The sequence below is a fragment of the Falco naumanni genome, chromosome 4, assembly GCF_017639655.2.
Source record: "Falco naumanni isolate bFalNau1 chromosome 4, bFalNau1.pat, whole genome shotgun sequence".
Lineage (NCBI taxonomy): Eukaryota > Metazoa > Chordata > Aves > Falconiformes > Falconidae > Falco > Falco naumanni.
Window position 1 is genome coordinate 5,930,619 of NC_054057.1, and position 14,056 is coordinate 5,944,674.

The 14,056-nt window shown below is 41.7% G+C and overlaps 1 protein-coding gene across 3 annotated transcripts in view; it reads right to left on the reverse strand.

Moving 5' to 3' along the window:
• Positions 1–386: 386 nt before the first annotated feature.
• Positions 387–14,056, reverse strand: part of LRRC3B (leucine rich repeat containing 3B) — a 47,922-nt gene continuing 34,252 nt past the window's right edge. For all 3 annotated transcript variants that reach the window (XM_040593712.1, XM_040593711.1, XM_040593714.1), the window contains exon 2: positions 387–1,652. In XM_040593712.1, coding sequence (XP_040449646.1) covers positions 710–1,489 — 780 coding nt within the window. In that variant the 5' untranslated portion in view covers positions 1,490–1,652 and the 3' untranslated portion in view covers positions 387–709. The remainder of the gene's footprint in view (positions 1,653–14,056) is intronic.

A 14,056-nucleotide genomic window follows, 5' to 3' on the forward strand; every position in this document is an offset into this window, starting at 1 on the left:
AGCAGGTATAAGATGAAACACCACCGCATTTTGCCACTTACCTCTCTTTCATGTCCTGCAATGAAGTTCCTTCATGTTGGCTCCTCCCCAGTGCCGCCAAAATGCCCCCCGGGGTCCTACCCAAGCACGGGTCCATTGCACCCAGAATCAGGGCACTGTGCTCTCTCCACACCCTTCTCCCATCACGGCCAGCAGCCCCAAAAATGGGCTACCATTCACCAGCTCTTCACCTCGCACCCCAGGGAGAGAAATGTCCTTCAGGGAGCCTCGGCTCCCGGACCTCTCACAGCCCACTTCGTCATCGTTCCTCTCTTCTACCTTGCGAGCACTGATCAAACCAAGTGTGCCCTGGTACTGGATAGGTTTGTGATCAATAAATTACTCTGTTTTACATGGTTCAAATTTAAGCTTTTATTTGGTTTTTAAATTAAAAAAATAAATTTCGTTATTAAATAGTGGAATGGGTCTAAACTAATGTTTACATATTAGTTCACTTGCTTTAGGATACCACCAGAGAAATAATTAAAGTATACCACCCGGACAAAACTTTCTGTTAGAAAGCTCAACAGTGGTGTAATTCAGTTAAACAGGAAAAAAAAACCCCAACCCCAAAGTGTTAATGTTACAATGAACGTTAGAAGTAAACCTCTGGGTTTCACGTCATCCAAATCTAGTCTCCATCACAAAGGCAGTCATTGTATTCAGAATACTATACCACAGTGCTAATGTCATCAGCTTCATCTGGTTTCTTTTGCCTGCTTGGCAGGGATTTCAAGTACTCAAGGTGCCTCCTCGCATCCTCCTGATTTTGCCGGACATAATAAACCACATACGAGATCACCATGGTGAACCAGCCAAACATGGTGACCAGCATGGCGTAATCGGTAGTCTTTTTAGGAAGGTTGCAGAGGTCAGCATCGTTGGCAGCATTGAGGAACGGTCTCCCCGCGTGTTCATCCAGCACAGAAGTCTTGCAGATGACGTTATTGGCAGTCTCATGGTTAGAGGCCATGCTCCTCAACACCTGCTGCAGTGTGCAGTCACAGTGCCAGGGATTGTTTGCAATTCTGGCTCTGGCCTTTAAGTTGTTGAAAGCGTTTTTGTGCACGCTTTGAATCCGGTTGTCGGACAAATCCAGAGTCTGCAAGGTTTCTGCCACCCCTTTAAAGGCATGTTCATCTATAAACTCAATCCCGTTTTTTGATAAATTGAGGACTCTCAGTTGGTGCAAGTCCTTAAAAATTTCATTAGGGATAGAGGTTATCTGATTGGAGTCCAAATACAGTAAGACTGTTTCTGGAGGAAGATCTCTGGGAATTTCCTTGAGGTTTGCATTGCTACAGCTGACGTTCAGACCTCCAGAGTGAGAGCAGAGGCAGCCTTTCGGGCACATACTGGCAGAATGAAAGCACAGTATCATGAGGACAAAACTTTGTAAGAGCAGACACATGGAGAGGGAACGAGTTAACCACAGGTCTACCAAATGCATGCTGGGGTGTCAGCATAATCACGCGACCATTTCTCATTCAGCCAACAGTGGTGGGAAAAGGGTCGGCAAAGCTGAAACGTGGCTTCATTTTCTTCGGTGGGATTAGTACAAACTGACTAACACGTGGGCTTCCTCATGGTCAATACTCTTCTTAGAAGCACACCTACGGAGAGGAAGGAAAGAAAGTTCCTTATACCATAAACTCCAACCCCAATTTTGTTTTCATTAAAAAAATAGAAACAAAATGAAGTCAAAGTGAAATGCAACACTAAATAAATGTTCTATTATACTATCAGTGCACCAGAGGATTTATTTAGGTAACTCCCATTAGCATTAATCTGAGTTTAGTACATAAAACCCCAGGACATTTTTAAGAGGAAAGACTACACCTATTAGAAAGTGCACAGGTTTGGGCTTTAATACTCATTAGAGGCGGCACTGGTTTGTTTTTATCACAGACTTTTCTAAAGCAGCTATAAAACTAAATTACATTTTCCCTTGCTGAAAGCAGAATATGCATTAACAGGAGCTGAGAGTTGGACAGGTAAGTGAGGGATTTGTGGGGGTTAATGTGAACTTATTTCAAAAGAATATATGCTATTTTAAGTCCAAATCAAAGTACTTCAGCAAGGAAATATTTTTACTGTATCAAGAAATAAAAATCAAGTAAACCAAATGCTGCTGTAAGACACATCCAGCATCTCCTTTCTTGTCTCCCTCTCCTTCTCTTCTGCTTTTGAACGCTGGATTTCCTGTACCTCCCAGCATTTTGTGAGACCCACAGAAATCATTTCTACTTCCAGTTTTCTTGAAGATTTTCTTTTCAGTTAACATAAAGGAAAAAAAAAAGAAATGTAACAATTGCAAAAAACCTCACACAGCCTGACTCCAAACCAAATAAAATTCACACAAACCTATGTATGAGCCAAACAACAACCATCTTATTCATGGCATGTAATTTGGTAATAGAACATATGAAAAATATTGTTTCTGCTTCTCCCTTCTGAAGTTGGCTTGAAAATAGTAAATATCCAGAAGCTTTTCCATTTTCTCCTTTAATTGGAGCACAAATACAGAAGTCTGAAATGCTGACCTATAAGGTTTCAAAGACAATCTCATTTATTTTTTCCCCTGTTATGGTAAACTATGAATTTCTAACCTCAACAGGTCCATTTATTTTCATGTACACATCCTCTGTCTTTGTAGCAGCTTGGATATTTGCAGCCTTCAGGTTGTATTTACATACAAATGATTTTACTTTTTTCCAAACCCACACCGTAGTCCACTGAACAACAAAATCCCTGCAGGGAGGATACATGCGATCTTACAGGAAAAAGAAGAAATTGCATTGCAATCATTTTTGCTCGCAGAACTAACACAATAACTGCAGTTTCTGGCACATCACAGTAATACGGATCAGATGTATCACGCAGAATTTCAAATCCATAGCTTGAGCCTTATTTAACCCTTTTGCTGAGGCTTACTACGTCAAGTAACCACACAGAAAAACACTAAACCCACCCAAACCCATCCTAATAGCATCTATGTCATGTGTGATTACTCCTCTGCTATGGCTTGGGAACAGCAAAAGCTCAGCCCACTCTCACTGCAACTACTGTAGAGAGTAGCGTAACACCACTGCTCTTCAACTCATTTACTGATCAAGAGATTGCGCAAGAACCTAAACAGAAGTTTTACACTTGGACCCCCAAAAACTCCTACTCTAAAATTAAAAAGAAGGGAAATTGTTAGAAATGAAAAATTGTCAAGTCAACCCTGGAAATGTGAAACCATTAAGAAGGGAAGTAAGCAGAGCATGAAAAGCTCCCTTTGAGGACAGCAAGGTGAGGTAGCACCTCCACCATGGAGTCCTGCAGGACCTCCGTGGAAGAAACAGGTTTTACGTGAAAAAAGCCCATTGCACAGGGAGCATCCCTGCCATTTCTCCCTGCTGCTCTTTGCTCACTGCAGTGCCTGGTCTTCAGGTCAGATAGAAATCTGCTACAGAAGCAGACAAGCTCCAGAAGTTGTTTTTTCCCAGCCTGCCCAAAAGTGCTAAGTACTTGCTAAAATGTGCATCCCATTCGGAGGCCAAGCTGGAGCTGGCAGCTGCTCCCCCCCCCCCCCCCGCAGCTCTGAGGTGGCAACCTCCTCCTCCCTCCAGCAGCCCTGGGTGCTGTGGCAAAAAGGCCCATCCCCTGGAAAAACAGCCGCCTATTTTCCTTTCCCTTCATGTTGATGTGTCTCACTACTGTGCTGCACCAAAAGAGATGAGTGGTCCAGTTCATCACCACAGAATGAGCATCACCTCATCACCTACTGCTTGTATACAGTGACTTCCCACCAACGATACTGGAGTCCTACTGCAGGAATGGACTGGGGTGGAAGAGCAAAGGCCTAAAGTAGTTTCAGATGCTTAATTCTGAGGGAAGCATAAACCCCACACTGTTCTTAGCAGAGATGAGACAATTAAATATCATATTTGCTTCACTACAGACTAAAAAAAACCTGGCAACCCGGAATCACACTATGGACCCTGCTGAGTCCTCCACTGCACACCTACGCCACCAAAGATCATGTATCAAAAAGGCCCCAGGCACCAAAGACAATGTGGAACATTTTCATCCCACTGAAGAAAAATGAAGCTCTTCTTCTTTATAGTGTATTGATGTGTTTTGAGTGGAAGCAGTAGGATCTTTACAGACTAAGCAGGAAATTCCTCTTCAAAAGAGATAACTAAGTAAATGGAAAACTCCCAGTGCTTTAAGTCCTTAGAAAGAGCAAACACAAGTTTAAACCCATAATTATCAATACAAGTCAACAAAACTTAGCTGAGCAGAAGTAAAGTTCAACAAATTCTCAGTAAATTAACTGGAAGCAACTCATCAGGACTGAGCATCAGTCAGGGGAAACGGAGCGTTGTTTATTTCCATAATCAGAATATCTGATCCAAGGGATATCTGATCTGAGGTTTGGGTTTCACCAACAAACTTACAGCAAGGACTTGCTTGACTCACAGGCAAGCTAGTGACTGCAACAAGAGAAAAGAGAACTAGCATCTGCACATTTGTAATGCCAGAAGGAAGATTTTCAACTCCTTGAGCATCCATCTAATTTTTCTCTGCTTGGAACACAATAAATAAAGAAGGTAACAAAGCTGGAATAAAGACAAGAGATAAACCAGTCAGAAACACTAAAAAAAGGATGGCAGAAATAGAATAAAAATAAGTATATGAATTAATTAGAAATCTCCAAATAAAGAAAAAAAGAAAAATAAATTTAGAAGTAAATAAAGGCACAGGGAAATGACAGCAATACTACAAACACCGGTAACGGCATCATGTATAAAAAGACCTTTTGTGTACATTTCTAAAATACAAGTACAAACATAGAAAACCTAACATACAAGTCAAATATTGCAAGGCAATAAAAGACAGTGAAGATCGCACAAAAGAATTCTTTACCATCTTGCAATTTAAACTGGTTTTCAAGCTTTCCTCTTCTCATGCTCCCCTAAGACCATTCACTCAGTACAAACATCCAACAGCATAGAAAAAACGTACAAATCCTGAAACCCTCAAGGAAAGCATATTTGCTTTTAATACACATTGATATTTTCACCGAGCTTCAGGTGTCAGGCACTTGCAGATGCTTGCCCTTCCAGCAAGCAAGGTGCAGAGACTGTGTCTTAGCACCTGAATGCAATACTACTGCATTAGGTATTTGATTGATTACTCCTCCCCACAAGAAATCAGTGATGTAAAGAAGCATTAGTGCCTCCAACTACCCACCTGGACCAACCTGGAAAAAAAGGCCTGCAGGCTTAGCCAAGTCACAGAAATGCATGACAAGACTACGTGCAATATTATACTTTTGCGTCTTCAGAGCAAGATATAGAAGGATAGCAAATCCTATAACCATCACATGGCACAGTATAAAAATGACACAGTCTGAGACCTCTTACTGTTTAGGACTATGCTAAAAAACCAAAGCTACACACAAAAAAACCCAAATCATATATATAAAGATGTCTGACTTCACGGAAGAGAAAGGGAAGGGCAAAGGGAAGTAAAAGTGGTTTCTACTGTAATGTAGAGACTTTCAGAGTCCACATGGCAGCTCTTCATTACCCAAGCGCTCACACACGTGTGAGTAGCTCCATACTGGTCCTTTACACAGCCTCTGCCCCTATAAAAAGTTAGTGTGGAGCAGCTGCCAGTTCCTTGTACTTGAAGGCCAGCCACCGCTCTCAAAAGACTCAAAATTAGAGACTAAAGTCAGCCTTAAGAAGTATTCTGCCCATAGTGTTTTAAATGCACACGCACCCTTCCCCTCAACCATCAGGATCTTGCATCTCCACCAAGGTGAAGTCAGCAGATCCACTTGTTGATGAAACTCTTCCTGGAAATTTGTATCTTTCAAATGGGAGAGACTGATATTTACTCTTGGCTTGTTCAGGAGATGCCTTCTTCCTACATTGTGCATCTAGACTTCAGTAGGATGCTTCAAAAATTACTTTCTAGCACTACAAAAATTACCTGTGACAGCTAATAATCTTTGTTCGAGTTGCTCCAATATCACAATGCTTTTACTTGGAATTTCACCTGAATTCTCACACATTTTCAGGTGAATTCCCAAACATTTCTGTTGAGGAGAGATCAAGACCACCACCCTCTTCCTGATGTTTATTCATCAAGCAAGATCTCGCATAATAAAGACAAAATCATGATCCAATGTATTTAATATAAATGTCTTTTTGACATGATTCCTGTCCTAAATTACAGAAATGAGGGCTGAAAATGAAGTCTGTAAACAGGATCACACAGGCCCACGCCAGTGTAAGACCCCCGGACTCACACACAGAATTACTCCTCTTGCTTGTGGTCAAACACTAATGAGAAGAATCAGCAGCAGCTCTCTGCAGTCAATACCACATATTTCTTCACTGGATCGCAAATTGTAAGGAGTCGTCACTGACAAGAGACAGAGGAGGACTTTTAATTTTTATTGTTGTTGTTATTATTCACAAACAAGCAGAAGTGGCAAAATGGAGAAAGATATGATCCTAAAAAACCATTCTAGTTCCCTAAGCCAACCAGCACAGACACTGTGCAGAATGCACTTTTCTAGCAGTAACAATTGGATAAATATTGGATAAAACAGGTATTTTGGAAGATGCTCTTTTTTTTGAATTTGATGTCATGGCACGCAGAGAAAAAAAGACTGCAGGTGGTATGGCATCAAGCTGCAGCTGAAGCATCATCTTTTGAGCCCAGGGTCCATCAAGAGGCATGCTTCTTCCTATCAAGTCCCTGCCCCTACTTAACTACGCAGTGTTCCCTCTCTCTTCCCTTCAGCATCTGATCAGGTCAGTCAGCTGCGTATGACCGCTCAAAGCCCAGCCCCGAGAACTGGAGAGCACAGCACTGTCAATGGGTACAGTCCCAGCAGTACAAGAAATTTTTATCCCTCTAGGTTCAGAGATTGCATGGGACTGTAAAGCCATGGCACAAAACGAGTTGCAAAAAAACAAAGGCAGAGGCATTCAAGGTGCCCAGCAGGTGAAGGGGGACTGTAGCAGTGTTCCAAAAGCATGAACGATGGTAAAGGCAGCTGCAGGAGCACTGGGATGCTGGGAGAAGCAGCAAGGGCACAGCAGGAAGGCATGCTTGTGAAGTCAAGTCTGGGGGCAGAGCATGGAAGTAAGAGCATAGCTGTCAGCCACCTACAGATTTTTATGTGGCTTCTAGGGTCAAGTCTGGCTACAAAATGTTTTCATTTCTGGTCTCTTATGCAAAGTGGTATTTCCATCTCATGCATGATCATCTGTGCAGATGCCGTAAGAATTTGAGCAACTACACTAGCCTCTTGCCATGTGCAAAGAGAGCTGCATGGCACACATGTCTCACTGCGAAGAAATCAGTGATAGCAACTCCATTTTCCCTACCAGTAATGTAAGGTACTGAAATAATGTCTCTTCTTGTCTTCAAAGCTGGACCCCTTGATAAAAAAGACTGCATCTGTTACTCCAGCAATGTCACAGGGGTCACAGCTAACTAGAGATGCTTGGCATCTGCACACACAGTTTGTATTCGTGGTTATTGAAGGTGCCATGATCAGACAGGAATTTCTTGCTACTGTGGCTTATGCACCCAAATGAGCGAGAATGGGAGAAACCAGCAGACCAGCCACAGGGGGTGACCTGTGGGCCATGTCATGATTGCACTCAATCTGTCTGGTCTGTCACTTTTTGACCACCAGAAAAAATGGAAGAATTTAGGTACAACCCAGCTTCCCAAGAGTGTGGCTCGTAGGGTCTAGTGCACAATTCACCTGCCCAGCCATACCACACTTCTGATGATGTACAGGTGGAAAACTTAGATGACCTTGCTACTAACTTTAGGCACAGTACCTGGAGAAGCCCTCACTGAAAACAGATCCCAAATGGCACAACAGAGCTCCACACTCCTTGGGATCACAGTGACCACCACAAACGTCACTGTGTTTTTCAGTTAATACCAAAGGCGTCCCTGTGAGCAGCTGCTTGCCCTCCACACCAGAGATGCACGGCACTTGTCAAGGTGCCTCCCGTTCTCCTCATGTACAGCCCATACGACTCACACAGGAACCTGTAAACTGCTCTGTGTATGTGTATGTGTGCAGCCCTACCACCTTCAAATGAAACCCTCAGCTCCCCATAGGTCTTCGAGAGATCCCTAAAAAAAACAGCTCGGTTTTTCAAGCCTAGATAAGTAAACTCCTACCCTTCAGAGTAACAGCCTTCTTGGGTGCCAGCATTGGAAGTTTGATACAGAATTAGAAAAGCCGAGGAAATAGACTCCTACAGGGCCCTTTTTATAGACATCCTTTAAAGCAAACTTTCACTTTGAATAAATATTAAACTTTTATGACTAAAAATCCATTAAAAAGGAACACTGTAAAAAGATTATTGTTTTATCTGACTTCCAGATAATTAGTGAGTTGTTTTATAGATTTGAAAGACCTGATGTTATTATAACTTCTTTTTCCCCCCTCCTTAAGATATTGATCATGTTGGTATACAGAAAACATGCGCGTTGATAAATCTAGTCTCCTATTCTCTACTAAAATAGATCTTAAATTTGCCATATTGAATACTTTTATTTTAAATCAGGTTTAGCAAATTATCCACTGAAACCGAAAATACTCCTCTCTCTAATGGACTGTTTTCCTTGCACTCTTCTTCCTGTAATGCCAGTCTGTTTGTTACAGCACGCACACAGGCCTGCCTTGCTCTCTACATCCATAAAAAGCGATATTTTATGTCTTTGTACCCCCCCTTTTTTTTTTGGTCATAAAATGCCATATACTAGTTTATCTCTAAAAATACGACCTTGTAATTAGTATTGACAAGACAGCTGTAAGTTGGCTAAGGGAGAAAATTCACAGGCCATTAGCCCACCCAAAAAGTCCTGTTTGCTGAAGGACTGAGGACAGGACAATTTTACCTGAACCAAAGAAAGAGATTTGTCCCCACTACTCCCACAGTCCAGACGGCATAATTATGAAGAATCAAATCAGAGAAGATATCAAAGGAAAGAATGTTTTCTATACATCCTATCCTCAATCTTATACTACCAGCTAGTACAGACTTTGCACTAAGCCACCCACGGGGTTGCCCTGTGCATCTGCGTGCCATGTTTGAGAGCAGCTGAGCCTCTGGGGCCAACACAGTCTGTGCACAGCGGGGCAAAAATCTCCATGAAATCCTGCCTGGCTCCTCAAACACATGGGCTAAAGCTGACCACAACTGTTTAAAAATGCAAGAAGACTGATGAAGAAATGGTGAGTGTCCTTCTTCTACATCTTATTCTACATCTGTCCCAGGATTCAGACGATGGTTCAAAAGTACAGTATCAAAACAACCTTAATTATAAAAAAAACAAAAAACCAAAAAAAACCACAAAAAAAAAGGAAAAAAAGAAGAAAAAGGGATTTTTGCTCACTTCCCTATGGACATATGATAAAACTACACCATGACAATGTGACTGAGTGGGTACTGAGCTGGAAAATGATGATACCTGCGTGCTGGAGCTGAGCGGGAGCAGCAGGGCCTGGAGGAGCACACAGCAGCCACTTCTGGTCTCTGTGCTGTCTGCGCACTACGGAACAATGGATTTCATGGGTACCAAGTGAATTCCTCCAGACAAACAACACAATTCTTTAAAACAACACTGCCTGTATACTGTCAGCGGGGAAGGCAGCGTGGCATGCCACAGCTAAGGGCAATCTCACCAGCTGCACAGGCAGACCGAGTTGGGCAACTCAACCCTCTCTGTAGCTCCAGGACACTGTCATGAAATTCAGCCTAGCAGATGAAAAAAAGAATCTGGTCTCCAGTCTCGGGACAGCCTCTGTCTTTCACGCCTCTCTCCCTGGCACTCCTCGGATGCGGCGCAGCTGCCTGGCTGCTTCACAGCTTCACCTTGAAGGCAGGCAGTTAAAATGCTATGAAGCACCAAACCAGAGAGATGCCAAGAATTGCCTGCAAGGTGCCAGGTGATTTAAATTCCCAGATGCAAGTCTCTGGCAATGGAAGATTTTTAGGATTTCAGAACATGGCAAGATGAAACCCTAAAGCAGTATGAAGAGAAATTAACAGAAGCCAACAGCAGATGAGGTGGGGAAAAAAAGGGGCGCAAAAGATCATTGATTCAATGAATAATTGAAATGTCATGATTTATCGGTGTGAGCCTGAACGCTAATTACATAATGGATTCATTATCTAATGAAATGCCAAATGTACTCAAACTATAATATTCTCCCCTAAGACAGGACTCCGAATGCCAGTCGACATTTTGTTCCCATAAACCTTCCAGTATAGACATCCCTCCAACAACCGCTCATGGCAAACCACGTCCAGTTGCAGAAGCAAACTGTGGGTGCAGATGTTTACAGATCCTAAGGTACGAATACCCTCTCTTAACAGTCACGGAGTAATAAAATGGTTGAGGAGAGCCAAATGAACATTTAAAGCTATAATTACTTTCTGATTGTGAGATCACTGAATGTATCACTCCTTATTACAGATTAACATCTTAATTATACTGTGTGGGCAAATGAATCAGCACTTTAAGACTGATGGGTTGGGTTCATGTTAAAAAATGTATTTGACTTTTCTCCCTTTTCATGTCAAGTCAGGAATTATTTTATAACTCTCAGCTGACATATAATTGTGTGAAGCTTAGCAGATAATAATAACAAATCACTGACAGAAAACAACATCACCAATTATCTCCTAGCTTTCCTATGATGCTTTGCTCTTGGAAGTGTTCTGTGGCAATACATTTCTTGGAATGAAATTTGATATGCTCGATGGAAATTAAAGAAACAGCTGTCGGGGGTGCTCTTAGACCTCTTTCTTTCAAGCCCTAAGACTGAATCACTTGATTTTTAGAAGATGTTCCATGCCGCCTACTTTTCCCAGTTATCTCCTGCATCCTCTTTGTATGCCTTAAGACTACAAAAGGCTCCCATCCCTCTCCTGAGCAATATAGCCTGTTGGGAAACATAAACAACATTTTGTATGCATATCTATGGCATCTGAAAAAGGAAACAAAACATTACATGCACTTACAGTGCATATATAGTAGCATCATGAAGTAAGTTAAAAATGAAGGCATAAGATGTAAGATAAATACCATCATCTCTTCAACATCGTTTATCACGGTACTTGCAAGAAATTAGCTTGACAATCTATTGAAGAATGAACAAAGGCTCAAGATACGTCAGTTACTGCTCAGCAAACATATCTGCAAAATGTATTTTTTACCACTACATAAGAACATGAAGAACCACGTTACATACGCTAAAGGGAAATGCTCCAACACAAACAAATGACTGTCTGTGAAGAGTTCTCCAAAGCCATAGCATTTGTTTATAGATTAATTATTAGTGTGCATTAGAATCAAAAACATTTTTAGAGTCATATATATATTCTATTTATATATATATATATATATTCATACATTACATTCTACTGAGTCTCAGTCACATTTTCTGAGACAACATCAACAACCACTCTGTTTGGCAAGAAAACCCTTTCCAGCAGCAGCTGAGTCAATCCTCCATATGATCTATACTAGAAAAAAAAATACTCTGAAAGCTTAAAATAGACTGAAGTGGAAATACTTTGTCTTCCTTGGGTAAAGAGATCCAGACTAAAGTTTGAAGTTATGGTTTATGAAATGAATGCCTAGGAGCCTTTCATGATTAGGCAACGCAGTAGGTTTTCAATAAATCTGACAGAACTCAATGGAAGATGTTTTCAACACAAAAGGTCAATTTCACAATATTTGCTGATCTATTTTTCTCTTACGACAATGTGATCAATGTGAAAAAGACAAGTGCTTAGTTGGAACCATACCCTGACTCTACCCAGTAGCTAATGATAAATGCTTCTTCAACTTAATTCTGCAGTACCATATCAGAGAAAATGTCGTCTTGATCTCAAGATAATTACACTGATCACCTCAATGATTACCAGCACAATCAGTGACAAGTCTAGTAATTTAATCTTGATAACCGCATCTGGTGACTGCAGATGGTGTCCTTGTCCAACTGAAAAATCTCATTCTTGTTTTGCAAAGTGTAAGTATAACCCCCAGTAACAAAAACTGTGTTACCAGAAACTAAAAGGCCTTAAGGTACTGCTTTGGAAGATAAGCAAGCTTCAGACCATCTAGAGACCTTTCTTCCACCTTTAAAGGGCACTTAGTTGGTTCTGCATACTGCTATCCATCTTCAGGCTCATTTGAGGTTCATCCAAATATCCCCGCAACTTAGTAGGCAGTGGGAAGAGAGAAGTTGTAATTAGTCTGAGGAAGCTGTGCTGATAATAAAGTCAGCAAGGCAGAAATAAGCATGCAAACCTGAAGGGACCATTCAGCAAGGAACACGCTAGCAGCTTTGTAAAGTTGACAACAGTTGCACGAAGCAGCCAGCAAGACAGCTGCTGGCAGCAGATACCTGGGCACTAGGGAGTCCTAGAAGAAATAAGATGTGTTACAGACTCCAGAGTCAGTCAGGGAAGGGACGAGGAGAACGAAGCAGAGCACAGCTGAAAGCTGCTTCTTCCAGCTGAACCTCTGCCACAGAGCAGGTTCCCAGAAGCCACGATGGGTACTGCAGAGGAGACCATCTCTTGGGTTAGACACCTCAGAAATACAGAAGCGAGCAGAGGCAGTGCTGCAGTGGCAGTTTAACACCCAGTTTCACATATTCTTGCTTTTAATTGGGATCTAGATTACTCTGCTGTGTTAAACCACAGGAAACCAAGGCTGTTTCTCTCCACGCGCAACGGCTCACTGACATAAACGCAGAGCCTATGGCACAAGGAATTTGCAAGGAAAGAAGCCAGGGCAGTAGAAGCTACTACTGAAATGAAACAATCTCATAAATACCCACAAGATGAGACCACAAAGAGAAAGAATATACTTCCAGAGCAATTACTCTGTATGAAAATATCTGAAAGGGGACGGGGGGAACCACAAGCTAAACTGCAGTAGGGGCCAGCACTTCGGAACAGAGTAGCTCAGCAGTTATTAATTCAGCTCCCTGTACTTTGAAATATGCTAGTTGTATAATAACAGGACCTTTCAATGGCACACCAAAGTAGAGTATATGATTTAGAAAAATGCAAGAAAAATAAAATATGTTACATTTGTAGATAAAAGAAACCAATGAAGTCTGAAATTCCCAGTTAAAAGCTCTGAACTTAAACGTGAATGCCCAACACCACAAAACCACAATCTTCTATTGAAGAAATTAAAATTGTGACGTATCAACGCATTTCAGAAAAAAGCAAAAGAGACAACAAGTCTGGAGTAATTATGAGATCAGTAAGAAATTAAGCAACTTTAAGAAGGAGTTCAAGTGACCTTCTGGAACCAAGCGACACACTGAGTTAACTACAAGACATTCGGGCCTGCCAAAGAAACCAGTTGATTAGTGATGCTGGTTTTGCAGTGTCAATGGTTATTAAACCTGCACACTGCCACTTGCATAGCTGAGACAGCAAAGTGCACATCGACAACAACGCACACACCTACACTTCCCATTTCTGCACCCAAGGTTTCAAGTAAAGGTATCATAAACCTCTACTGTATCAAACCACCCACTAATAAAACCACATCCCCACTTTCTAATATTTTAATCCATGAGCAGTTTCAAATAACTGTAATTTCTTTTGCAGCATCATGCCAGTTACTTATCTTTTTTCTTTCAATGAATGCCATACTACCGGGCTAATAGCAGATTTTATTTCTATATTTAGATATCATTATAGCTGTAAAAGCTGAACGTGTGACAGTCTGGAATAGTTAGACACAGGGCTTTTGTACTTCCATGAAAGCAAGATTAGCAGGTTCCCATCAGGACTCACTTTTAGCTCTGCTGGCTACCACTGGTACCAGAGGCCAAGGAAAAGACTAGCCCAAGTACAATCTCTGCAGCTCTGCTTCAGCTGAGGATCTCCCAAGCAAGCGAAATCTAGCAGCCAACAGCTACAATGCCATCTTGTGCTGGCAG